Source organism: Sylvia atricapilla, chromosome Z (genome assembly GCF_009819655.1).
Source record: "Sylvia atricapilla isolate bSylAtr1 chromosome Z, bSylAtr1.pri, whole genome shotgun sequence".
Classification (NCBI taxonomy): Eukaryota; Metazoa; Chordata; class Aves; order Passeriformes; family Sylviidae; genus Sylvia; species Sylvia atricapilla.
In genome coordinates this window covers 24699249-24724773 of record NC_089174.1, presented here as the reverse complement: position 1 = coordinate 24724773, position 25525 = coordinate 24699249, and the positions used below count along the sequence as shown (strand labels likewise).

Sequence of the window (25525 nt, the reverse complement as noted above, 5' to 3'; positions counted from 1 at the left end):
GATTGATATCTCTTATTTTTCATGGTGCTTTTGGTAAACTGGGTCAAAATATGTGCTTTTTACCTCTGGGAAGTTTGGCTTAGGTTCATTCTGGGAGCCTGACACTAACTGCAGTAGGGGAGCCCAGGCTGGGGCCATACCATGCTGGCTCTCAGTGCTCCAGAGCCAGGTACTGCCAACCAAGTGCTTCCTCCACAAGGCAGTGTGAGAGTGTGAAACTCATATAACAGCAGTCAGGAGGCAGCCACATTGTCAGACCTCCTTAAGTCCATGTTCTCCACGAGAATGGCCTTCTTAAAATATAAATACGATTAAATTCTTGAAGATGTATATATAATGAGATATGAAAAAGAAAAATGGCAGCAGGGCACTCAGAGAAGTGTAACTCCTGTAAAATTTTCTTTAATAATTAATTTCTTTGCTTAATTCATAGATACTACATCTAGTTGCTCTAAGGCAGATTTCAGAAATATTAAGGCAGACTTATTACTAGCCACAGGAGTAAGATATTTTTATATAAAGAAGAAGCCCAATGGTCTGACAGGTAGTGTCTGAACTCCCCATCAGTGTGCCTTGTGGTTGCATGCAGGGGTTTATCTTCTGCAATGGTCCAGGCATTACATCTTTGTAATGGCAGAAGCTATTCCTGTTCTTCTCTGGCTTACTTGACCAATATTTCCTCCCCTGGACCCTGTCCCAGGACCTTGGCCTAATTCAGAGGCTGGGAGGGGCTGAGGACAGGCTGTGCTTGACACCCACTGTGCCCACCACCCTGTAGCAAGCCTGTCAGTGCCCACTGCACTGCTTACTGCCTGTCCTGAAAACTCCAGGGACTGAAGGGGAAAGGTCAGACAGGTTATCATTTCCATGTTCCCTGCAGCACAGAACTGTTCCCTACAGTACCTTATTTACACATGCTATGATTTACACAGCCCACCGTGACTATCAATTAGTTCCCACAACTTTCAAATTATTTTTCTGGCCTGGCAGAGCCTCCCTACCAGCATATTATTTTTGATGCTAAGTATGCCCTTTCATCTGTTCATTTTGTTTCCAGTTGCTGTTGACTACACCCAGCAAATCTCTTCAAATAAATCCTCCACTCCACTGACATTTCTTGAAAACATTCTCTTTTCTTCTTTCCCCCGCTTTCCTTTAATTTAGCATTTTCACACAGTTAGGTCTTTAATGCCTCTCCATAAATACCACCACTTTCTTAAAAATTTTAATGGCTTCACTCTTATGTATCTTATGTATCTTATGTATCTTCTTCTAAGTCTTGCAGATAAAACAACCAGCAGCCTGTGCACCATCTTGCCAGCACCGGGTACAAAGGGACAAAAGGCCACTCAGCCTCTCATACATTGCTTTTGTACATAAAATTACAAATTGAACTGGTTTTCTTTCTCTCTCCCTTTTTTTTCCCCCTCCCCGCCCCCCCCCTTTTTTTTTTTTAAGTGGGAAAGCTACTAGATTGCATTTCTAATTTATATCCTAATTACTGCCCATTAATGCTTATGAGCCTTCTCTGAGTTTGTTTCTGTGTGTGGTCCTTTCTGAGACTTCCAGATAACATACTTGGTTGTGAAATAATTTATTTTCCCTCGCTCAGGTGCAGCTCTTTTAGGATTTTTCTCCCTTTCTATTAGCATAGGAATGCACAGTAAATGCTACATCCTAAGTCTGTAGCAAGCCATGTACAGTCTCAGGCGAGAAAAGCAAATTTTGCACCAAACAGCAACATTATCCAGAGCCAGTGCATCCTCTGTGCTGCAAAATTGGACTTTTTTTTTTTTTTTTTTTTTTTTTTTAATTCATGAAGCATATATGTACAGAATCACAGGATCATAAAATAGTTAGGGATGGAAGGGATCTCTGGAGATTATCCAATCCAACCGTCCCACCAAAGCAGGGTCATCTCCAGCAAGGTTACACGGGAATATACCCAGGGGAGTTTTGAATGTCTCCAGCGCGGGAGACTCCAGAACCTCACTAGGCAGCCTGTTCCAGTGCTCTGCCACTCTCAGTGTAAAGTTCTTCCTCATGCTGAGGTAGAATTTCCTGGGTCGTATTTTATGGCTATTGCTCCTCGTACTACCGATGGGCACTACTGAAAAGAGCCTGCCACCAGCTTTTGAGATATTTATATGCATTGATGAGATCGCCTCTCAGTCTTCTCTTCTCTGCACTACAGAAGCCCAGCTCCCGCAGTCTCTCCTCGTATACGGGAGATACTCCCGATGCCAAACCAGCGTTGTGGCCTCCAGCGACCCTCTCCGGCAGCTCCTTGGCCCCCCTTGGCTCCGGAGCACAGGACGGCCCCCGGCACTGCCGGTATACAGCACAGACGTGTTCGTACAAAGCCCACGGCGCGTCTGTGAAGCGCCTTCTCCAAGTACCTCAGCGGGATTCTCTGGGATTCTGCGGGATTCTGTGGGACCTTCGTGCCCTCCGCAGCCCCGCGCCACCCGCGCTGCTGCCCTCTGGCGCCCCCTAGCACCCCGCTGCGACCGCAAGGCGCCCTCCAGCGGCTGCGTAGTCCCGCCCCCAGGCGCGCGGGATGCGGCTCTGATTGGTCGCAACAGGACGGCCCCGCCCCCTGCGCAGGGCCGGCCCTGGCGGCGGGGCCCGGCTGTCATGGAAGTGCCGGACGGAGCGCGGGCAGCGGCGGCGGGCGCGTTCTTCTGAGGGCGGCGGCTGCGGCGGGAGACGGTGCAGAGCGCCACGGGAAGGTAAAGGAAGGTAAAGCGCGGCTTGGCGGGCCTTTCCGGCCGGCTCCGAGCGGCCGCGGGGGTTGGGTGCTGTGAGGGAAAGGAGGGAGGGGGATGGGGCCGCCGGGGCTCTGGGCGCAGCGGGTCCGGTCGTGCGGCCAGCGGAGGGCTTGGGCTCTTCCCGCCGCCCAGGGCTTGACTGGAGTGCGACCGTCGCCTTCCCCGCCCGGCTGCCCTGGAGGTGCGTGTCTGCGGGTGTTCGACGGGAGCCGGGGGCTCTATACCTGGGATACGCCTCGAAACGAGTCGGGGGTGCAGCTCATGGAGGAATGAAGGCGAAGAGGATCGTTCTGGTATGGAAAACGCGCTGGTAGGATCAAACCCCTCCTGGGGTGCCCCGTAGCTTTCCTCAGGGGCCACCGCGCGGCCCGGGAGAGTCCCGAGGAATGCAGCTGGACACCGGCGCGCCACAACAGCGACTTGTTTGGGTGTAGCCGTGGGGAAAAACAATGCGGTTGCTTGTTTGCGAAGTAGGAGGTGAAAACATCAAGAATTCTCCTTTTGCAGATTTGTGATAAGCATAGCCTGCCCTTCGTCAGGACCCTGTTCGAGGTCTCCATGTTGTTCTGTCTGGATGAAACGGATCTGACAAGAAGCTGGGGACATTCTGTTTGGGCTAAGCAGTTCCAATAAACTCTTGGCTGAAAAAGACAGGTGTATATCCATCAGGAAGCAGAGAGGTACAGACTAAATGGATCTAAAGACAGCAGTCTTCAATGCAGCTCGTGATGGCAAGCTGCGGCTCCTTTCCAAGCTGCTGGCGAGCAAAACCAGAGAAGAGGTGGCCCAACTAATGTCAGAAAAAACCAATGGTGCCACACCGCTTCTGATGGCAGCCCGCTATGGTCACCTCGACATGGTGGAGTACTTGTTGGACCGTTGCTCTGCCTCGATAGAGGTTGGTGGCTCGGTGAATTTTGATGGTGAGACTATTGAGGGGGCTCCGCCACTGTGGGCAGCGTCAGCCGCCGGCCACCTGAAGGTTGTTCAGTGTCTCTTGGATCATGGTGCATCTGTCAACAACACAACGCTGACAAATTCGACGCCGCTTAGAGCAGCCTGCTTTGATGGTCACCTGGAAATAGTCAAATACCTTGTGGAGCACAAAGCAGACCTGGAAGTATCAAACCGTCACGGGCATACGTGCTTGATGATCTCATGTTACAAAGGCCACAAAGAGATTGCTCAGTATTTACTTGAAAAAGGAGCTGATGTGAACAGAAAAAGTGTCAAAGGTAAGTTAGGTTTTCGCTTTCATTGTGGTAAATAGAGGTAAAGTTACTCATTTAGATCTTTAGGAGTCTGACATCCAAAAAAATATTCTTCTGTTCTCATCAAACGCAAGATATAAAGTGTTTATAGTATAATAAAAACATATATTTTTATGTTTTCTTTTTAATTTACTCTTTTTTAACATAGATTATAAAATTTTGTGTTAAATTGGTACATTTTGATCTTAAATCCCTAATTCTTGAGAGATTTAGTCATATGAAATGTCACATTTACGCATGTGTTAAAAGCTAATAAACTTGCTGAGAGCCACTCTGGGTAGCAGGTTGGTCTAGCAACATATTCAAATACATGAGCTTGTATTCTCGATTTTTTTACTATTTCTTAACAAATCAAGTGTGCTGTACATAAAACCAATCTGTGCCAGTAAGTCTGATCTAAGGAAATACACATAAAGGAGAAAAATCACTTTCTGCGTTGGAAAATGAATAACCACTTTGCTGTTCACCTACTCCCTCCAGATTACTGGAGTAATTTTGTACCTTTTCCAATGTTAGTAAACAAAAATGTATATTAGGATTAAAGAAATGAAGATGCAGGTGACTGGTCTCAACAGAAGGACTTGCAGTGGCTCACAGATCTCAAACCCATTTTACAGTTGCTCTGGTGTTACTACAAAAAGTGAAGGCTGCTGGCTTTTTTCCTGTGATTACAATTAGTTGGATATCTATTTTTTTTATAACGTATCAGACTCGTATTTTGTTGTGATATTAGCCTGAAAAGCACACCAGTTACTGCAAGTTAGAGTTAATTTTTTATCTGACTGAGCCAGGATTATGTTTCAGGTTTGGGATTTTTTTAATACATATCAATATAAATACTAATCTGCTAACAGTTGTTTTTGTAGCATAACACTTCTACTACGTTTTCCAGGCTAATTGCGTTTGTAACTGTATACTGTACCTTCCAGTTGTTTGTGTTAAAAATATTCTTTGTGTCTAGATTGTTGTATGATGCTCGCAAATATCAAATTTGAGAGTAATCTTTAGAAAAGCTGCTTGGTTAAATACGCCTTTTTTCAGCAAATCATGCAAATATGTGGGTTTAGCGTAAAGAAAGCTAAACTACAGATTTGTCATGGAGGTGGGTAGAGCAAAATAAATCTTCCTTTGTAAGGGTTTGAGGTTGCTTATGAATCATCATGGACTTGTGGTGCGATAAAAATGTCATTTTTGCAAATAATGTTCTCGGAATACAGGCTAAATATAAAGTGTGTAAGCAGCTGAAAACTTCGGGTTTACTTTTAAACTATCCCTTTATATGATAGGTGTGAACCAAGCAATGCTGTTAAATATTTGATTTAATAGGGGAAAGGATGCAATTCTGCAGCTCTTTTTCGCCCTCATTTTGTGTTGGTGGAGAGGCTTTACCTTACTCGTCATTTTTATTCACTTTATTAGTGAATTGGTATTATTTGTCATCGTTTAACTGACTGAGGATTTTCTCAGTGCTGTCAATTACTATCTTAATTCCTTTCTACTTCCTTTAGTTTCTGTGTGACTTGCATCTAGGCACAGGTTCTTGAGGTAGATAAATGATCTTTAATGAAAGAAGTTGGATTGGATATGGTTCACCTCATTAAAACTCATTTTATACTTCAGACTGTCATGTGTACATAATGTGTGTACATAATAGCTATCTGTTAGTAATGTGTGGAAATCCCCTCTGGTAGGACAGGAGCATACTTTTTGGTATCTTAAAGAAGATCTCTGAAGTTAATAAATAAGCAGTGGTGAGGTAAGGCAAGCAAGCAAGTACTATAAACCCTGAAAGTCATCTGTGGAAAGGCAGAAGAACTGAGGAAAATTGGTAGCTGAAAGTATTGTCACAGTGGGTGAGATTCAGCAGGTAACCTCTTCCTCAGTTGGGTTGTTGTTGTTTTTTTTTCTGAAATGCTGTTGATTTTAAATTTATTTATGGATTAATTCTATACTGTTATCCTCGCCCTCAAAGAGTCTTGTGTATTATTTTCAGTTTCTGCTCCTCCCTGCTATGTCCTAGATAGTGTGTCCTGTGCTTGTAGCAGGAAGGTAACAGAGCACCTGACTGTTCTGCTCCTGAGCAGCAAATCCTTTGTATGTGAATTCTTTATAGACAGGCTCCTTCCTGGACCATATATAGAGAAGCCTATTGTTCCATGAAAGATGCAAAGAGCCCTGTTGCATTTAAAATTGCAATGCTCCTTATAAGAGTAGAACTATGTAACTTCAGTAGAGTTGCTATTGTGGGAGATTACTATAGATCTTTTTTCAGATCTTATTCTTAGAGCTTGTGTAAGGGTGGGGGCAGAATTACTTGACCTATATCTTGTGGCTTTCCACTCGATTTTCATATTGCAAGATAGAACTTAATACCCATTTTAAACCTCATGAATGGATAGATACGAAATGTTTCAAGATGTTGACAGTTTCCAGGGAAAAATCTGAATACTTTGATAGGAAGAAATATGTACATTCACTTGCATCTAAATGCATGACAGAATAGGTAAAAATGTGTGGTGAAATCCTGCTTCTAAAATGCAGAATGCCACAGCTGTGTTTTCAACTATGGAAATTCAGAAGTTCTTGAAAAAGTTACAAAAGTACGGAAGTACAGCCAGGAAATTAAGATGTTCATAGAGGTTTCAGAGCATGTCAGGTAAGGTGCTACACTAAGTTGAGTGAGGTGAAGTGTAGGTCTGGCAGTGTGGTGTGGTAGATGATGCTGAAGAAGCATGTTTGTGTAGATGAGTCCTCAACTGTGAAAGACGGCCAGTGATTCTGAATTTAAAATGTGAGCCTTTGGTGGTATTTGTTTCTACTGTTTTGCAGATCTGAACTTTCCCACAGTTTCCCTGAACTTCTTTGTAGAATTTAGGCCGCAGAACTGTAAGCCAAGGATTTAGAAAAATAGTTTACATGAACAGTGTAAGTGATGGGGGACAAACTATAGGTGGGGTAAGAAGGGTGGATGAGGTTTATTATTTTGTAATTGTGGAAAACAGCAAAGATATCTGTAGAGAGGAAGCAGCCGAAGCAATATTTCACAAAGTGAATTAATTTACCACTGTCTCTGATTTGTAGCTTTCTCCAGTGTACTATCATGGTTTGATGATAGCCAGCAGCCAGCCCTCAGGCACTTGCTTGCTCACTCCCCCACCAGTGAGACCAGGGAGAGAATACTTGTGGGTTGAGATACAGACAGTTTAATAGGGAAAACAAAAGCAGTGCACAAAAGCAAAGCTAAACAAAGATTTAAACAAAGATGGGAAACACTGCTTCCCATGGGCAGTTCAGCCATCTCCAGGAGAGCAGGGACCCATCGTGGGTAGTGCTTATTTGAGAATACAAACATCATCATCATCTCTCAGAATGTTTCCCCCTTTCTCCTTCTTCCCCCCAGCTTTATGTACAGAGCAGGATGTCACACGGTCTGGAATACCCCTTTGGTCATTTGGGGTCACCTCCCCCAGCTGTGTCTCCTCCCAACCTCCCATACACTCCCAACTTCCTCGCCAGCATGGAAGTACAAACGGCAGAAAAGGCCTTAGCTCTGTGTAAGCCCAGCTCAGCAATAACAAAACATCCCTATACATCAATCCTGTGTTGAGCACAAATTCGAAACACAGCCCTATACCACCCACTGTGAAGAAAATGAACTCTATCCCAGCTGAAATCAGCAGAACAACTCCTCGTTTAAGAAGCTGCAAATTAAATATAAAGTTTAATGAGTTTCACTTGTAGGTAATGTTCTCTCAGATGGCAAATTGTTATGTGGTTCCTAAAAGCAGGAAGAGTGTGGATAATGTTAGAATAGCAGAAACAATTTTTTTCGGGAGGTGGAATCCTAAAACTAAAACCGCAAATGAAGCACAGTTTTGTCTCTGTGCTAGATGAGGAGCATGCTCATGTCAGATGCATGGTGTTTTCTGTTCTGCTGCATTGTGAAGCCCGCAAGTGATTTGTTATTAGAGTGGTGCTACTGTACTATTACCTTCAGAACCGACTATTGCATTCTCAAATACACTGTTTCACTGATGTGTTTCTGTGCACAGTCTTCATTCGGTGATGTGTCAGCAGGGAAATGCTTATTCTCTTAATACAAGTGTCAGTCATTTTAGAGATTCCAGGTTACAGATTTGGGCTCTTTGGGACTGTCTTTGATTTTTTTTAGTTAAGGTACAATATTTCATGTAAGCTTCCCAATAGAACTATTTTTCCTTCAGACAGATTGTAACAAATTTTTATACTTCTGCTTCAATTCCAGACAGGACAATTAAGATCCTAGATTTTTAAAATTTGCAGGGCACATTTTAATAGTTTGTATTATACTTTATTCTCCTCTGTCAGATTTGCAGAAAGGAAGGGGAAAAACCAAATTTTTCAGCAATTAATGGGTTAGATTATAGATAAAGTATACATGTGCTGGTAGCCAGGGTGGGTGTTCCCTAATGCAAGGGAATTCTAACCTTTTTTCGACATACGTGCTTGAAAGGCAGGTGTTTTACCTAAACATTGCTCAGTATAGCTTGGTATGTGGTCTCTCTCTTCAAGCTGCTTCCTGCGGTTTTGTTAGTGGTTTTCACCAACTCTGCCTGCCTTCAGTAGTTAACAGCCTCATCAGCAAGCCTAAAGACTGGTTTTTCTCCTCTGGAGTATTAGAAAATCAAAATTGCTTTCTAAGAAATGCTGGACTAGGTATTCTCTTAGTTGTCCCTTGAGACGATCACAGGAGTGTTTGATTGCATTTTAAAAAAAATAATACTGTGATTCCTAAATTCCGCTGGCACGGTAGTTGATAGTTTTGCAAAATAATATGGTAAACAAGGTTTGTTGACTTTGTTTCCTCATTTTGGGAAGTATAGAAGCATACAAACCTCTGTCTTTATGGGTACTGCACTAAGGGCTAGTGCATTTCAGTATTTTTGTTTGTAAGGGTACTGGAAGGTGTAACACTCAAACGTGCTGGTTAACGGAAAAATCTTCTATAGACACGGCAGACCCAGAAGTAGGGGAGTTGTAGAAAGTCATGCTCTTTCCTTTATGACAAGTGTGGTCTGGTATGTGTTAAAAATTATTAATCTTCTTGTGCAGTAAACATTAAGGAGTCTTGACAGGTTTGTTTTCTTCTGAGGGGGTATGTCTTCCCTGGTTGCCAAGGTTCACAAAATTATTGAGGGGGCAGGGAGGGAGTAAAAAAAACCCAAAACAAGGGTCCTTGGGTTTTATTTCTGCTTGGTTATTTCGCTTGGTGGTGTTGCTTTTTTTCCCTGTGAATAAACACTTGCTCTAAAAATGTGCGGTGGCCTTTTTTTTTCCCGGGGAGGGGGGATGTTTACCTTTTTTTTCTCCTGTTTGGTAGATAGTACATGGTACAGGGCACTGAAACTTGTAGATATTTTGTATTTGACTGTGTATGGTAACTGAATTTAAGGAGGAATGTCTGTAAGTTAAATAAGAAAGATTAAGAGGCAGTTTAAGTTTAATTCTAACTAAAAAGTTCTTGTTGAAATTAAATTATTAACAGTATGCTGTTACTCATTTAATAATTAGTAATCTTGATAGTACATGTTCTCATGAAGTACTTCCGTAAGCAAGACAGCAATTACTCCCTTACAGCATATGGAAATTAGATTAAAATCAATTGTTGAGATTAGCAATTCTTTGCATTTTTTAGTTAGTTTCTTGAAGGAAAGACATTTAGTTTTTATTTGCTATGCATACTAAGCATTAGGATGTATAACAGTTTTCTTGTGCACTGTCCATGTTTGTACTGGCAATACTTTTAAATCAATAAAGACTCTTGGAAGACTGAATTATTTCAAGTGCTATGATAGCAAAAGAAGAGCATGTTGCATCAAAAAATTCACTTTATAAAAGTGATCAATTCATTTGTAAGGCTGCAAAAATATATACAGGCCATTAATTTTACACACTGGTCAGTCATTTAAATTAAATACATTTTTCTTTTGTTTTTAATGATCTTGGATAGAAAATCAGATTGGTGTTAAGTTTTAATGTAAGTTTTATACAACATGGGAATTTGTCAAAGCATTTTGAAAGTATTAGGAAGTGGATGCACTTAATTGGTTGCAAATCAAGTCAAATCACTTTCTGTGTCATGACTTCATTTTCTTTCATTCCCTTGTCACAAGCTATCAGTCTATTTTGGGAATTAGTTGCTTCTGATGTAGAAAGGCCTGCCCTCCTTATGAATTTGGGTACCCACCCCCACTCCAGTAAGCTTTTTGGAAACACTGGGTAGGTAGGTCTGTGATACATGAAGTGTTTCTGAAGTGTTCGTAACTACATTTAAAGAAGTCCTGTTAACAAAAGAATAAAATGTGAAGATAAAACGCCAACTACCCATACTTTTTTTCTATATATTTGCAAGATTTGGAGGGACTGGAGTTGTGGTTGTTCTGTTTCTTTTTACTATTTTTAATAAGAGGAAGTTATTAGATAATGTGAATATTAAGTTTTATACAGACAGAAGCAGTGTGTAAGCAGTATTAGCAATACAATATAGTAACACTCAATATTTAGCAGAGCAGTATGAGGACTTCTAGAACCATCTGCAGTCCAGTTTTTTGTCTGTGCAAAGAGTTTTCCATATTGTGGTAACATTAGCTATCCTTGATAAGCGATTAAATTCCTGGGGGCCATTTACAATTAAAAATTGATTTAAAAAAAATTAAATGAAGCCTACTTTGAAATAATCATTCCCACCTTTAAAAAATTACTTTAATTTGACCAACACTATCATATGTGTCTCTTGGAACATTGCTTATCAAAGAGAATGACTTTCAAATTACTTTTGCTTTTTTCTTGCCTTTTCCCTTCGTAATACAACAATATATATAATGTTGTTTTCTTATTTCTTAATAGATAATGTTACAAAAATTGAATTAACTGCTGAATTGTGTTCAGCCACCACTTATCACTGTAGACGATACAATCACTATGTAATTATACAATGTAATGTTTTGAAACAGATGAGTTAATTCACAGAATAGTGGTTGATTTTCTCTATTTTTTTAACTGTTCAGTTCCTGGTCAATTTGTGGTTGATGTCTAGCCTTTGATTTACACATTAAGGCAGGTCCCATATTTCTTTCAAATTCTTCTTCAAATTTAACAGTTGTTACTTGCTAGGTGTAGAGGGCTGGCAGTGTTATTTCTTAAGGTTGGGATTCATGTTTGGGGTTTTTTTTAAGTTGGCAACTCTCAACTATCTGTCTACTCCTAGGCACTTTTCCATGGAAACTTGTGTTTCTTGTGAAGTATTCTTCCCACTGCTCTATCTGTGCAATCCAATCAAACTTCATTGAGGTGCAGCCACTAAAAATTAGTAGTGGTGGTGTCGCATTATTAGTTTATACATGGCATAGTTTAAGATGTAGTTATTTTAATTCTAAGGACCACTGTATAAATAACTGAAAAATGACACCACTTCTGATAGGCTGTTTTAACTGAAATCAGTAATTTTAATATCAATAAAAGAACCTAAATAATTTCAAATTTAGGGCATCCAGTTGAAAAGAGCAGTGAAATTCCTTGGAGTCTTAAGCACATATCTATATGTTCTACATAGCTCCATTATAAATTAATGGTATACAGGCTGCTGGATTGAGATTACTTGGACAGTGGCCAAGCTTATTTTTTGTGGATTTTTTTCAGTCATAGTGTGTATGCATGGAGATTGATAAAAAAGTGTCAAAAGCAGCATTGCATGGTGATGGATCTGCAGTATGTAATATGCATAGCTGGCACTGTTGCAGTTGTCAAAGCTAGCAAAATACATAGTAATAGTTATTAAACAATAGTAAGAACTTTGATGTTACTGATACCTTTTAGCTTATTTGCCTTTAATATGCTTTTGTATTGCTATTTTAAAAATATATTAAAGATACTTACTTGAAGTTAGAAACACCTGCCAGTTGCAGAGCTCTGCTGTGAAGGATAGTGTATGGAACTGAGTACACCGTGAAAAAGCTGTGTTAACTTCTGGCTCGGCCATGTGCATCTGGTTTTGCCTTTACCAATAAATGCAGAACTGAAGATGTTCTGAGGGACCAGCCATTCTTTAGTTCTGGATTGACTGCTGTAGTCTCATTTTAAAGACTTCCAGCAGCATAGCAAAAAGAGTAAAGTGTATGTATATTGGTGAGTTTGAATATAGGTCTGCTTTTGACATCTTCCTCTCTTAGGAATGTCAGGGTCGTGTCCTTTCTCAGTTGGCATGTTGATAGTTTTCTGGTCTGTGATATCAGATAAAGACAGAGAAAATTATAGTTGATAAGTTATGTATTCCAAATCTGCCAACTTTCATTCCACCTAAATTTGCTTAAATCTCTACTCCTATAATTGAAAGTTTTGTTATTCTCAGTAGAGATTGTAGTATGGCCAGACCTGTAACTCACTTAGTGCTATTAATGTTAAAAGTTGCCTGAGGTATTAGAAAGGCAAAAAATCACTTCTCTTTGTATGAACTAGATTAAGCTTTATGAATCTTGATTCCTGGGTAGTTTCATGTGCCACGTGGTATTGGGATCTCGTCCTCAGTTTACTTGTTAGTAAATGTTTCAGGAGAAGCATATTTTGAAAGTTACGTTCACTGTCAATAAACAAAGCACTCTAGTATATATTATGGGCTTTTAAATTTTTTTTTTTTTTTTTTTTTTGCACTTAAAGTTCAGGGGATAAAGTATGTTTATTTTTTTTTGCACTTAAAGTTCAGGGGATAAAGTATGTTTATAACTTCGGTATAATTGCAAAAACCTGAGTCATAAGCTTTAGAAAATAACTTTTTCCTCATCTTTTGCCTGAATTTGATTAGTGTGACAGCTAAATTTTGGCGTCTGCTGGGCCTGGATTGAAATTCAGTTTGTTATGGATAACTCAGTTTTTCTGTTATTGATGTTTTTCTAGTTGATGGAATTATGACCGTTGAAGAGGCTTTAAAATGTGCTGTGGGTTCTTTTTCACATGGTTCACAAAATAGTTTCAGGAAGAAGCAGGAGTTCAATTTATGTGTGAAGCTTTGATAACTGAAAGATAAGGAGAGAAGGAGTGAAGAGTGGATGTTTGGGATAGTAGTGAGGAAACCACGGCAAAATGCCTAGTGCCCATTAGCAAATATTCATCTAAACAATCTTGAAGTCTCTACGTCTTTTTTCTGCCAAATCTTGCAAAGCATTAGACAAACATTTTGTGTCTTGGCTTGACAGAAGATAAAGCTGCTATGTGATAATCTGCTAATATAAAACACAGAATAGAGGTCTGCATTGTGGACCTAAAGGGTCTGGATCTGCTGCTGAAAATAATTATGGTTTGACCAGACATTTCTGAATTTTGCTTTCCTGGAGGTTTTTTTTTTTCTTTTCTTAGACTTTATTTACTTTTACTGTGCCTTGTTAGAAAGGAGATAAGTGTGCTTTGAAGTCACCTATGTAAAAAATTACAAGGTGTCAAAATTGTTTGTGTAGACCTACATTAAGTTCTTTGAATTGAGTTGGGAATGGGATGTATTTATTATTTCTGAAGTGGTTTTAATAAATATGAAATATTGTTTCTTATAAACTTAAATATGTATGAATTTGATGTTTTGCTTTAGAATTTGCCATATTTAAGCCAGTGTAAACAACACATTTCTGGCAGAAAGAATGTATTAGTGGAAAGACTTCACTTTTAATTTAAATTTATTTCCATACAGTGTTAGGCTTTTAAAGCAGATCTCAGGCATGCTTTTGATTAGAGTTTCATTAATGAAATTCTTCAGTATAAAGAGGGAAGTGTGCATTCTAGATATCAGAGTCTGGAAAAAATTGAAGTGTATGAAGATAAATAGGAGCTGTAGACTTTATAAATATACTCTTATCCCTCAGATGACCTGAAGATTTCTAGTGCTTTCTTTCCTAATCCAGAGTAGTTTACTTAGAGACTAGAAGTACAAGAGCAAGACCCACTCTGTATCACTGTATTGTTGGCATTTAAAACATAAGCCTACCAAAAATAGAAATAAGGAAGTTTCCTGAAACTGTTTTAACTTTTAAAAGCCAATCTTATTACTAGGAATGAGCAGACAGCCATTATAATAAGAGATGTCCTTTTTGAGTGTGGAAACTTGCTAGCAGTGTAGCAGAAACTGATGATCTGATGAGCAGTTAACTGAATTTACCAAGCTAACAATATATGAAATCTTATTCAGGTTGTAAGGTAGATATTAACATGAACTTTATTAATTAATTTTGTGTGAAGCTTCTATACCTAAGTCTGCGATATGTATAATATATTATATAAAAAAAAAGGGTAGGTCTAAATTGTGTGGTTTTAAAGGCAGTTAACTACATTAGAGACTTGGTTATGTTAGGAAGGGGCCTGGAGAGTTTGTCTCCATTTTTTTCCTTTTGCTCCAGTCAAGTATTCTGAGGTTAAGCAAAACCATCCATATAGTTGCAGCCAAATAGATATTTAGCTGTGGTATCCAATACTTACTTTCTGATTTTCTGTGAGTATTTTCAAACAGGTGGCACTAGTGCTTACTAGAAACTTCCCCACATGGCATCAGAACCAGTATGCCATTAAATATAAAAGACTATGCAGTATCATGCTAATGGAAAATAATCTCCATGTAATCAAAAGTTGTTTATAACATAGATGTCTGTATATTATATGTTGAGGACATTTTTTTCATTCTTGTCTTTGGGAATTGTAACAAGAGGAGCAGAGGGGTTAAGATGGGACTTAAGATAAAGGCCTAAGAAAGTATTAAGAATAGATTGTCTGGGATTATACATTCACTGGAAAAAATATCCTGCTCCTTTAGAATGTACGAGCAGTCTCAAAGGTCCCAGCTGAGATGAAGGGTCTGTAGTGATGTTTTCCATGGAGTAAAGTCATTTCTTCAACAAAACATGAAAATCAAAAGAGATGGTAGGTGAAGAGAGGAAGAACTATAGTGTAGGTGAAAACAAAGCCAATACTGGGTTAGCCCAGCTTTAATTATCATACAGATTCAACTATTTTTTGATGATGTGGAGATTGAGAAGAAGGAAAAGTTAACGAGGGAAGTGGGAAAATTGAAGCAACATGGAGGTAACCATCTTAAGTTTTTGTTTCATACTTAAAAGATAAAAAAATGCCTTATAGAATAAATTATTCCAGTTGGATTATAGAATATGAATAGTGATCATCTAGTCCAGCTGCCTGACCAATTTTTTACCTAAATTCAATCAAATTAGTGAGGACATTGACCAAAGGCATCTGAAATACTGGCAGGCTTGAGGAATCAATGACCTCATAAAAAAAAGCTTCCTCAGTGTTTGAAGCAAAGAAGTTTCCTCATGTCAAGTCTGAATGTCTCCTAGCACAGTTTTGAGCCATTCCCATGTGTCCTGTCACTGGATGCCAAGAGGCCTCCCTCTCTGCTTCTCCCCAGGAAGCTGTAGAGAGCAGCATAATAATCCTTCAGCATCCGTTTCTGCAAACTCGACATATCCAGAGTCCTTAGCAGCTCCTCGCTGGACATTACTTCTAGCCCTGTCACCAACTTTGTTGCTGTCTTCTGGGTGTATCTGAAGACTTTTACATCCTTCTTAAATTGTGCAGCCCAGAACTGCTCACAGCACTCTGGGGAAGGCAGTGCCAGTGCTGAGAACAGCAGGATAATCGCCTCTGTGGGCTGGCTGGCTGTGCTATGTTTGATTCAGCTCTTGGTGGGGTTTGCCCCAGTGACTCACACTGAGCCTGCTGCCCACCAGCACCTTTCTGGAGGGCTGCTCTCCAGCAACTCCCAATTCATATTTGTGCCAGGGGTTACTCAGTGCCAGGGCAGTGTTCAGTGTCTGTTTTTGCTAAATTTCATGCCCTTGCTGATTGCTCAGTGCACGAACCTATGTAGATCCTTCTGGAAGTCCTCCTGTCCCATGAGAGAGTCAACGGCACCTCCCAGTTTGGACTCATCATCAGGCTCTCTAATGGGGCATTCAACTCCTGCATCCAGGTCATTGACAAATATGTTGAACAGCCCTGGTCCTAGAATTGAGCTGTGAGGAGCACCTCTGGTGACTTGTCTCCAGCCACTGGTAGCCCCATTCACTGCAATCCTTTGAGCTCTGTCCTTCAGACAGTTCTACACCCAGTGCACCTTGACCCTACTCACCCCACAGTCAGATAACTTGTCCAGAAGGATGTTGTAGGGGTAATATGAAAGACAAAAAAGACAAAACTCACTAAAAGGCACAAATCCTACATCCAGTGTCTTCCCTTCATCTGCTGGATGGGTGACCTTATTTCTAGAAGGATATCAAATTAGTTGAAACAGGACTTTTCCCTTGTCAACCCAAGTTGATGGTACCTGATAATTGCATTGTCCTTTAAATACCTTACAGTAGCATTCAGTATAATCTTCAAAATTTTTCTGAGTGTTGAGGTGAGACTAACAGGTCTGTAGGCTCCTGGGTAATCCCTCTTTCCCTTTTTTATAAGATGAAATAACATTGGTTAGCTTCTCTTCAGTGGGGACCTCCCCAGACTCCCAAGACATTTAGGAGCTGATGGAGAAGGGTACTGCCATAAGAAGCATGAGCTTTTTCAGTACTCAGATAAATCCCATCAGGTCCCATGGACTTGTGAACTGCTTCTCAGCTAGTCCCTGAAAAGTGTCTTAACAAGTGGGAAGTCACTATTCCCGAAGTCATTCTCTAAATCCGGGGACCAGGCAGATGATATTTTATCTGTGACATTAAAGACTGAGGCAAAGGAAAGTACTTAATGTCTCCATGCTTCTTCACCCTTAGTAGTCAGATGACTATCTTAAGTAAGTATCAGTCTGGTATTTTCTTTAGACCTCCCCTTGCTACTAGTGTACTTTAAAACCCTTCTTGTTGTCTGACACAATACTGGTCAGTTTCAGCTCTAATTGAACTTTGGCCTTTTGCATCTTGTCCCTTGAATATATGAACCACAACTCTGTTAAATTACGGCAAAGCCTGACCTTGTTTGAAGACAGAATACAGTTTTTTCTTCCTCCTGAGCTCCAAGAGGAGTGCTCTGTCCAATCAAACAGGTCTCCTGTCCTGTTTGCTTGACTTTCAATACAATGGAATTGTTGACTGCTGTGCTTTTATGTAGTGAAGAATTCTATTTTAATTCTGGTTTGGGGTTTTTTCTTAAACCTGTTTAATTTTTTAATATCAAACATTCTGATTTTCATAACTGTGTGGCAAGCCTTGCTTTCACAGTACGTAAATGGGGAAACAAAACGTATTTTAAAACCATAAATTTTTGGGGGGATTAAACTATTTTTTTTAACTGTTAGCATGGTGAGATTTGGACTGTAATTTGATACGATTTCTGTTATTGTGTTTGTTGTCTTGCAGGAAATACAGCACTGCATGACTGTGCAGAATCTGGAAGTTTGGAGATCATGAAGATGCTTCTCAAGTATTGTGCTAAAATGGAAAAGGATGGTTATGGAATGACTCCCCTTCTGTCAGCCAGCGTGACTGGCCACACAAATATTGTGGACTTTCTGACCCAGCATGTACAGACTAGTAAGGCTGAGCGCATAAATGCCCTGGAACTTCTAGGAGCAACTTTTGTGGACAAAAAGAGAGATCTGCTTGGTGCTTTGAAATACTGGAAAAGAGCTATGGAAATGAGATACAGTGATAAGACTAATATCCTCAGCAAACCTGTGCCACAAACACTAATTATGGCTTATGATTATGCTAAAGAGGTAAACAGCTCAGAAGAGCTAGAAAATCTTATTGCAGACCCAGATGAAATGAGAATGCAAGCATTATTAATTAGAGAACGTATTCTTGGTCCTTCTCACCCAGACACATCCTACTATATTAGATACAGAGGTGCTGTGTATGCGGACTCCGGAAACTTTAAGCGTTGCATCAATTTATGGAAGTATGCTTTGGACATGCAGCAGAGCAATCTTGATCCGCTGAGTCCTATGACAGCTAGCAGTTTGCTATCATTTGCTGAACTTTTCTCCTTCATGCTTCAGGATAGGGCAAAAGGCCTGCTAGGCACTACTGTCACTTTTGATGATCTAATGGTTATACTGTGCAAAAGCGTTCTTGAAATAGAACGAGCCATGAAACAAACCCAGTGTCTTCCTGATCCAATACAGCTGAACAAAGCCCTTTCCATCATTTTGCATTTAATTTGCTTGTTGGAGAAAGTACCTTGCAGCTCAGAACAGGAACATTTTAAGAAGCAAACTATTTACAAGTTTCTTAAGCTTCAGCCTAGAGGAAAGAATAACTTCAGTCCACTTCACCTTGCTGTTGACAATAATACTACATGTGTCGGTCGTTACCCAGTTTGTAAATTCCCCTCTCTACAAGTTACTGCTATCCTGGTGGAATGTGGTGCTGATGTAAATGTCAGAGACTCAGATAACAACAGTCCATTACACATTGCTGCACTGAACAACCATCCAGACATCATGAATCTTCTTATCAAGTCAGGTTCACATTTTGATGCCACAAACTCATGTAAACAAACAGCTAGTGATTTGCTGGATGAGAAGGAAATAGCAAAGAATTTAATCCAGCCCATAAATCATACTACTTTGCAGTGTCTTGCTGCTCGTGTAATAGTGAGTCATAACATATCCTACGCAGGACATATCCCTGAAAAACTAGAGAACTTCGTTTTGCTCCATAGATGATAGTGTGGCGTTTCAGAGTACTGTTTTTGAAGCACGACATGGTGATATTTTCCTTGGGCACTGTTGTGATACACCAGCGTTCCCTTAGCTTGCTCAATTTTGCTCTTATTGGCTAGTGTTGTTAGCATCAGATCTGCAGAGTCGGTTACCCAGTATTTAATATGAATATGCCATATAATATATTTTGTGGATTATTTAGAAATGTGATGCCATATTTAGACTTTTTAAATTGTCTGCCAAAGGCTTGTCTTTTCTGGTCTGATTTGCCTATTGGGTGTTTGGGACTGAGTATTTTCCACTGATGTCTTTTTACTATAACTGTTATGTGGATTTTATACAGTTGGAAGGTCATCTTTTCATTTTGTTTTGTTTTGCTTGAGTGTTTCTACTCTTACTCTTCTTTTTCTATGGACCCATTGCTAGACTGTGCAAGTTGTATGGACTTGTTAACATTTGCAAGTACCATAAGTGCTTTTATCTTCTCTATGCACTGGCTTAAACATGACTGTTGTGTGTGAGCATATTTCTATGCAGCAGTTGGCCAATTTCAACTTAAATGCCAATCTTGTTTTGCCATTTGTTTAGAGCTCTCTTGAGAATGCTGTCTTCATAGCATGATGAATCTTGGAGCTACTTATCATCTCTCCAAACTTGGATTTGACTTTTTTTGACTGCTGTAACTGAGATTGCTTTCATTTTGAGCCTCTGGAAATTTTTTTGTAAACTGGGGAGAAGAAAATTATGCTTTTTATGATTGTAGTCCACTTGAACCTTAAATCTGAAAATTTTTCTGTTGCATTGTGCAGCTAGGAGAAGAGTCCTTACGATGTACGACTGACACCTTCCCCTCTGCACTAACATCTTGCTTGTGCTGGTTTTGTGACTAGATGTGAAGTTTGCTCAAAGTTTAACCTCAAACCTTAATGATACACTTCTATGAGAATAGATCAAATATATGCTCTGCTTTAAAATCTGCAAATCAGCTTTAGCTACAAAAGAAAACTAAAGCATGTTGATGGCATGATGTTTATCAGTCCAGATCTAGACATCATATAGTATAGTAAGTGGCTGTTTGCCAGGGTATTGAAAGTTCTATAGCAGTGTCCTTTTTTCTTCATTTTAAGTTCTTTATAAATACTTGCATGGATTTTTCATCTCTACTATGTCAGTTGTACTTAACAAAAGCAGAAGTTCTGTTGTGTATATAGCTCCTAGTAAAGTACCTATTTTTAATAATATTTGCACAACAGCTTAGCTTTTGCAACAGAAAGGGCTCTTTTGACTTGATAAGAAGTCTATAAATGAAGATCATAAAATGTGAGTGCGATTCAGGTAATTAATATAATTCAGCACTTTACTGTTGATTAATAGTAGGATTTATTATGGCACGTTAGCCCTACAAATGTCTTAAAGTGAGATTAATTTCTGTCGGATACAGTTTACTTGCAAATTTAGTCGTCTAGCATATTGGGTATTTTTGACTTAACGTTTATCTCAGTCATGGGCAGTAAGTGTACCTATGGAGTTCTTGTTCCAGGAATCCAACAACTTGTTTTATGCCTTTGTCAGAGATAAGAGACATTTTGAATCCAAATTGCTTAGGTTAGGAGGGTCTTTTTAATACTTTAATTTTTAAGTTGATGTTGGAACATTTTTGTCATTTGTGATTGAACTTGAGGAATAACTTGTCTTGGGAGCATGTAAGAATAGCCCTTCCTTGTTTTTGTTCTGTTTCGGCATTCCTGCCAGTGTATGGCAGTGTACAGGTGCCTACTAGTTTAGCCACTTTTGCAAAAATTATGGGGATGTTTTTAAGCAAAGATATATTGAAAGCTGTGCTTTTTGTGTATTGTCGCTACCAGAGTTGCTGTTTTGAAGCAATTTTCACCGTTTTGTCCCTTGCTACGTCTATGTTGTATACTATTGCAAGAATCATACAGTCATTTAGGTTGGGAGAGATCTTTAAGATCATTGAGTCCAACACTTAACCCAGCACTGCCAAGTCCAGCACTAAACCATGTCCTTAAGTGCCACATCTACATGTCTTTCAAATACCTCCAGCCATGGTGACTCAACTGCTTCCTTTGGGCAGCCTGTTACATTGTGTAACACTCTTTCCATGAAGAAGTTTTTCCTTATATCCAATCTGCATCTCCCCTAATTCAATTTCAGGCCACTTCTCCTTGTTATATCACTTGTTACTCAGGAGAAGAAGCTAACCCCCACCTTGTCACAACCTCCTTTCAAGTAATTGTGGAGAGTCCTAAGTTCTCTATTGAACTTCTTTTTCTCCAGATTGAACAACCCTAGCTCCCTCCAGTGCTTCTCATCAGTCTTGTGCTCCAAACCCTTCTCCAGTTCCACTGCCCTTCCCTGGACACATTCTAGTGCCTCATATCTTCCGTGTAGTGAGGGACCCAAACCCAAACACAGTAGTCAAGGTGTGGCTTTGGTAGTGCCCAGTGCAGGGGGACAATGGCTGCCCTTATCCTGCTGGCCACACTGTTGCTGATCCAGGCCTAGATGCAGGTTTCTCTTGCATCACACAAGACTAAACTCTAGTCAATTGACTGAATTGCTTTGATTTGTAGTGCTTAGGACACATGCTACTCAACTTTTCATTTGTGAGGATGTGTGGTTTAGTTTTTGAATTTATACATTTTAATGCTTTTCTGCTGCTCTGTAAGTGGGGATAATGAGCAAATCATACCATGTTAGAAATACATTATACATCAAGTCATAAAAATAATTCTTTTTGTATAGGTTACAGAGCAAAGGATTTTTAGGGTTTTTTACTTTGTAATCTGTTCTGCTCTTTGATGATTTTAGTTTAAATTTCTGTCTTTATAACTGATAACTGCCCTGTTTAAAATTGGTTGGACGTTATTAGTTGGTTGTTCAGCCTGAGGAAGAGAAGGCTACAGAGAGACCTTATAGAACCTTCCTGTAGTACCTAAAGGAGGCTAAAAAAGACCTGGAGAGGAACTTTGTAAAAAGTCATGGGGTGAAAGGACAAGGGGGAGTGGCTTTAGACTGAAAAGGGTGAGATTTAGCTTAGATATAAGGAAGAAATTGTTTACTGTGAATATGGTGAGGCACTGGCACAGGTAGTCCAGAGGACCTGTGGATGCCCCATCCCTGGGAGTGTTTCAAGGCCAGGCTGGATGGGGCTCTGGTCCGAGGGATGGTGTCTCTGCGCATGGCAGAGAGGTTGGAACGAGGTGATCTTTAAAGTCCCTTCCAACCCAAATCATTCTAGGATTTGTGTTCATTAGTCCAGAAATATAATGTAAAAGTTGTTAATTGTTAGCAATTTTTTAAATGGAAAGCATTCCCAAAAGTGAAAGCGTATCACTATTAGTTCTATGTAAATCTAGTGAATATTGCTACAACAAAGGCTTGTGTTAGCTGCTCTTTAGAAACAGACCAGGCTATTATGCTGATTTATTGCACAAATTTCTGTTTAAATATCTACTGATGTGCATCAGTCCGAAGGATTTATCACCTCCATGCTGAATTTAATTTTTCATGGTGATGAAACTTGCTGCTGAAGAGAATACTTGTCTTGCCAGTATTAATTTGGACTTAGGTGTCCTGGCAGATGAGTTCATGCAATTATGGCCACTTTGCATTTAGACCTGTGTGTTTACACTACTCTGTTTTATTTATCTTAATTTTAATTTTGTAATATTTTTAGCTCCTTCTTTTACAATTTTTCTCTTCTCTTCCTATTTTGCCTTTTTTTTTCTGATGAAACATACTGCTTCTGAGCTATTGACACAGAAAAATGCAGAAAACACTGCAGAAATAATTATATGCCCTGCAGGAATGAAACAGGTTTAAAATTGATTAAACAGCTTACAGGTATCACTCCCCTAGAGACAAAGGAACTGATACCTCCTTGCTTTTTGAGGCCTCTAAGTTACATTTTTTGGGGATAGGGATAGGTGCATAAAGCAGCTTTTCTTCTCATAGTTGTGAGTTTCAACTGAAGTATTTCAGTAAGGAAGATGAAAAAATATTCTCATAAAAAATCTAAAATTATATTCCTATTTTTGTATCACTTAGGCTGGTAACAAGATTCCAGCTGTCTGCAGTGTCTCTGTTCTGTTAAGTGCAGTGTAAAGACACTTTCTGAAATGCAAGGCAACATTGTAGTTAGTTTCCAATATATATGTCACAACACTCACTGGCTAGGAAGTAGTCTTGTGTATTTTTTAAGTCCACAAAGAGCTGTCTTTTAACAACTGTTTTGCAACTGGTTAAAATTAACCTCTATTTTTTACAAACACTACTTTAAAGAAAGTAATGCCGTGCTATAGCAAAATCCTTAAAGGGGATTTGTAATTAGATAACCTTTTGAGGAAAAGTGTGCCTGTCCTCAGTTTTGTATCAGTTGCAAGGTGACGGTGGCAGGGTATGGCTGCTCTTGAAATAGCTTCCTCATGCTTTGAAATATAGAGTGGAATGACTGTTATACTCTAAAAAGTTAAGAAGCATGAAAAAGCAGACTAAACACTAATTTTACCTTCTGTGACTGCAGTGATGCCAACTGGTATTTAATGCTTCAAAGTAATTTTGGTAATTTTGATGAGAGACATACTAGACTGCTCTTGGCTTTGAGTGTAAAAGTAACTATTTGAGCCCTCAGTGAGGGCAGAGCGAAAAGCTGTTGTTGGTTTGGTTTTAAATAATGTTGTATTTGTGTTCCATTCTATTGCAAAGACTTCCTATGCAGGGCTAGCTCCATGTATGGAAATATTGCAGTTTCCTTTTTACGTGAAGTAATTTAGCTTTAACAGTAATGTAAAAAAGGAATAACAAGCATATTTCTCTGTTCCTACTCTCTTTAGGCTCCAGATGCAGATTACATTAAAAATATGTTTTGGAGAACACCTGTCCGAGTGTATATATCTGTTTTTTCTTGGATATTACTGGTTGGTAAACTACTTTTCCTGTTGAGTAGCTAAACATGAATGCTGCATCTTTCACCTTTCCATCATTAAGAATTGTACCTTAAGCAAAAGGTCATGTTTTATGCTCTTTCTTTCTGTGAAATTGTGGTAAAGCTTTTAAATTTCAGTGGTATGTAAAGAAAAGGCTTAAACTGAATGATACAGGAGAAAATATTTTCCCACTTTCTAGAAAAAGTCATTAGTCATACTGTTAACTGGGAGTGAACATAGTACTTTCAGTTTGTAACCAAACAGTAGACAGCAGTGCCTCGTAAGACGTAAGCAGTAATTTTATAGTGGTTTGAGAGCAAAATGAGTGAGAGGCTCCAAGTCAGAAATACAATTTAATGAGAAAAAAAGGGGGAAAAGGTGAGATAAAATAAATGCAGTAATGCAAAAGACCACTGACAGAGTCAGAATACAACCTGAGCAGGGTGATGGAAGCAGTCCATGTGAGGTGGTCTTCCTGAAGCAGTGATCCTGTAGAAAGGTCTGGTAGCTCTGGTCCTCTGGGAATCAAGTGGGTGAGGGCTGCCTGCACTGTCCCAAATCCCAGTTTATATCCAGGTGGGAATGCTTGGCTCCTCCCCATGGGCGGAGCATCTCACAATGGGATGATGAGTCATACAGTGGGTCCTTGATGGCCCATTAAAGAGAGATAGCTCCTGGAGGGAGTTATCTGTGAGTCATGCACAAGGCATTGATGGGCCATTAATAGAAGGCATCCCAGAGGGAGGGGGGCCTGGGAAGAGCACTGCTCCAACAATTGGATTCATCAGTTCATGAAGGTGGTGATAGAATACTTTGTGCACATTCTATACTACAACCCAGGACAAGTTTTCAAGAAAGCTGGACAAATTAATTTTCTTCTTCAGGCTTTTGAAGAATCTTCCATATTGGGTGAACAATTTGAAAAGTAGAGGAATAGAACATTTCAAGGGTGAGATAAGCAGGAGATCCTTGTTAGAGACAGCTAGAGAATTGAAGACTTTGAAGAACATTACTATTGTAATTTCAAAATACCTTTGTAGTTAGACACAGTAGTCACAATCCTGTCCTATAAAGTGTACATTTGAGAGAGCTGCAACTTTGTATTAGGCATGATCAGTAACAATAGGATAAAAAAAAAAATAAGGTTCTGGATGAGGAAAACTGCTCCAGAACTTTGCAGTAGGATAATTGTCACACAGATGGCTTTAGTGAATCGAATATAAATTCTCTTAATTAGGAAAGGGAAAAACTGGAAAGGATGACTTACATCGTTATTCATCCTTCTGCAGCTGCAGATGATGAACGATGTCTGCTGTTACCTAAGGTGTGTAAGCATCCAAAATGCTTCTTGGCAGTAGCAAGTGCTGGCTGGTGCTTGAAGACCAAAACTCATCATACAAAATAGTGCAGGATTACGGAAAAAAAGAGATCTAGAGGGAAGCATGTTGCTCTGGCAAAGGCAATATACTTTTGTTTGTTTTGCGCATAATATCCGGAGGGCCAAGTGCCATCCACAGTGAACAGCACAAGGCCCTTCTCCCGTACTCCAAAGTCTTACCTTTAGTTGATCTTCAGCATTCAGAAAAATTGAGAAGAGGCTATACTCAGAAGTTACGGACAACAGCGTTGAGTTACGCACACGGGAAAAAAAGGATTGATTTTTGTTTCATCTGAGTATCTGTCAGAAGCCAGTGAGTGTGAGGCAACGGAAATTATGAAAATGGCAAACACATCTCCCATAAAATCATAAGACGTGATCATGAGACATGATCTGGGTTCTTCTCTGACGTCCAAAGGGTTGCTTCTATCATACCTCCTGAAGAGTTATCAAGTCATAAGTTCCTTACA

At 39.6% G+C, this 25525-nt stretch overlaps 1 protein-coding gene across 2 annotated transcripts; it reads left to right on the top strand.

The window, feature by feature from the left end:
- The first annotated feature begins 2613 nt into the window (after positions 1-2613).
- FEM1C (fem-1 homolog C) lies at positions 2614-23626 on the top strand. Of its 2 annotated transcripts, none has more exons than XM_066339701.1 (3): positions 2614-2732; positions 3279-4006; positions 17422-23626. In XM_066339701.1, the coding sequence occupies exons 2-3, from the start codon at positions 3463-3465 to the stop codon at positions 18729-18731; spliced, it is 1854 nt and encodes a 617-aa protein (XP_066195798.1). In that variant the 5' UTR covers positions 2614-2732; positions 3279-3462; the 3' UTR covers positions 18732-23626. The 2 variants fall into 2 exon arrangements, with proteins under 2 accessions (XP_066195798.1, XP_066195797.1); XM_066339700.1 differs by having other exon boundaries at positions 2630-2742.
- Positions 23627-25525: the final 1899 nt, after the last annotated feature.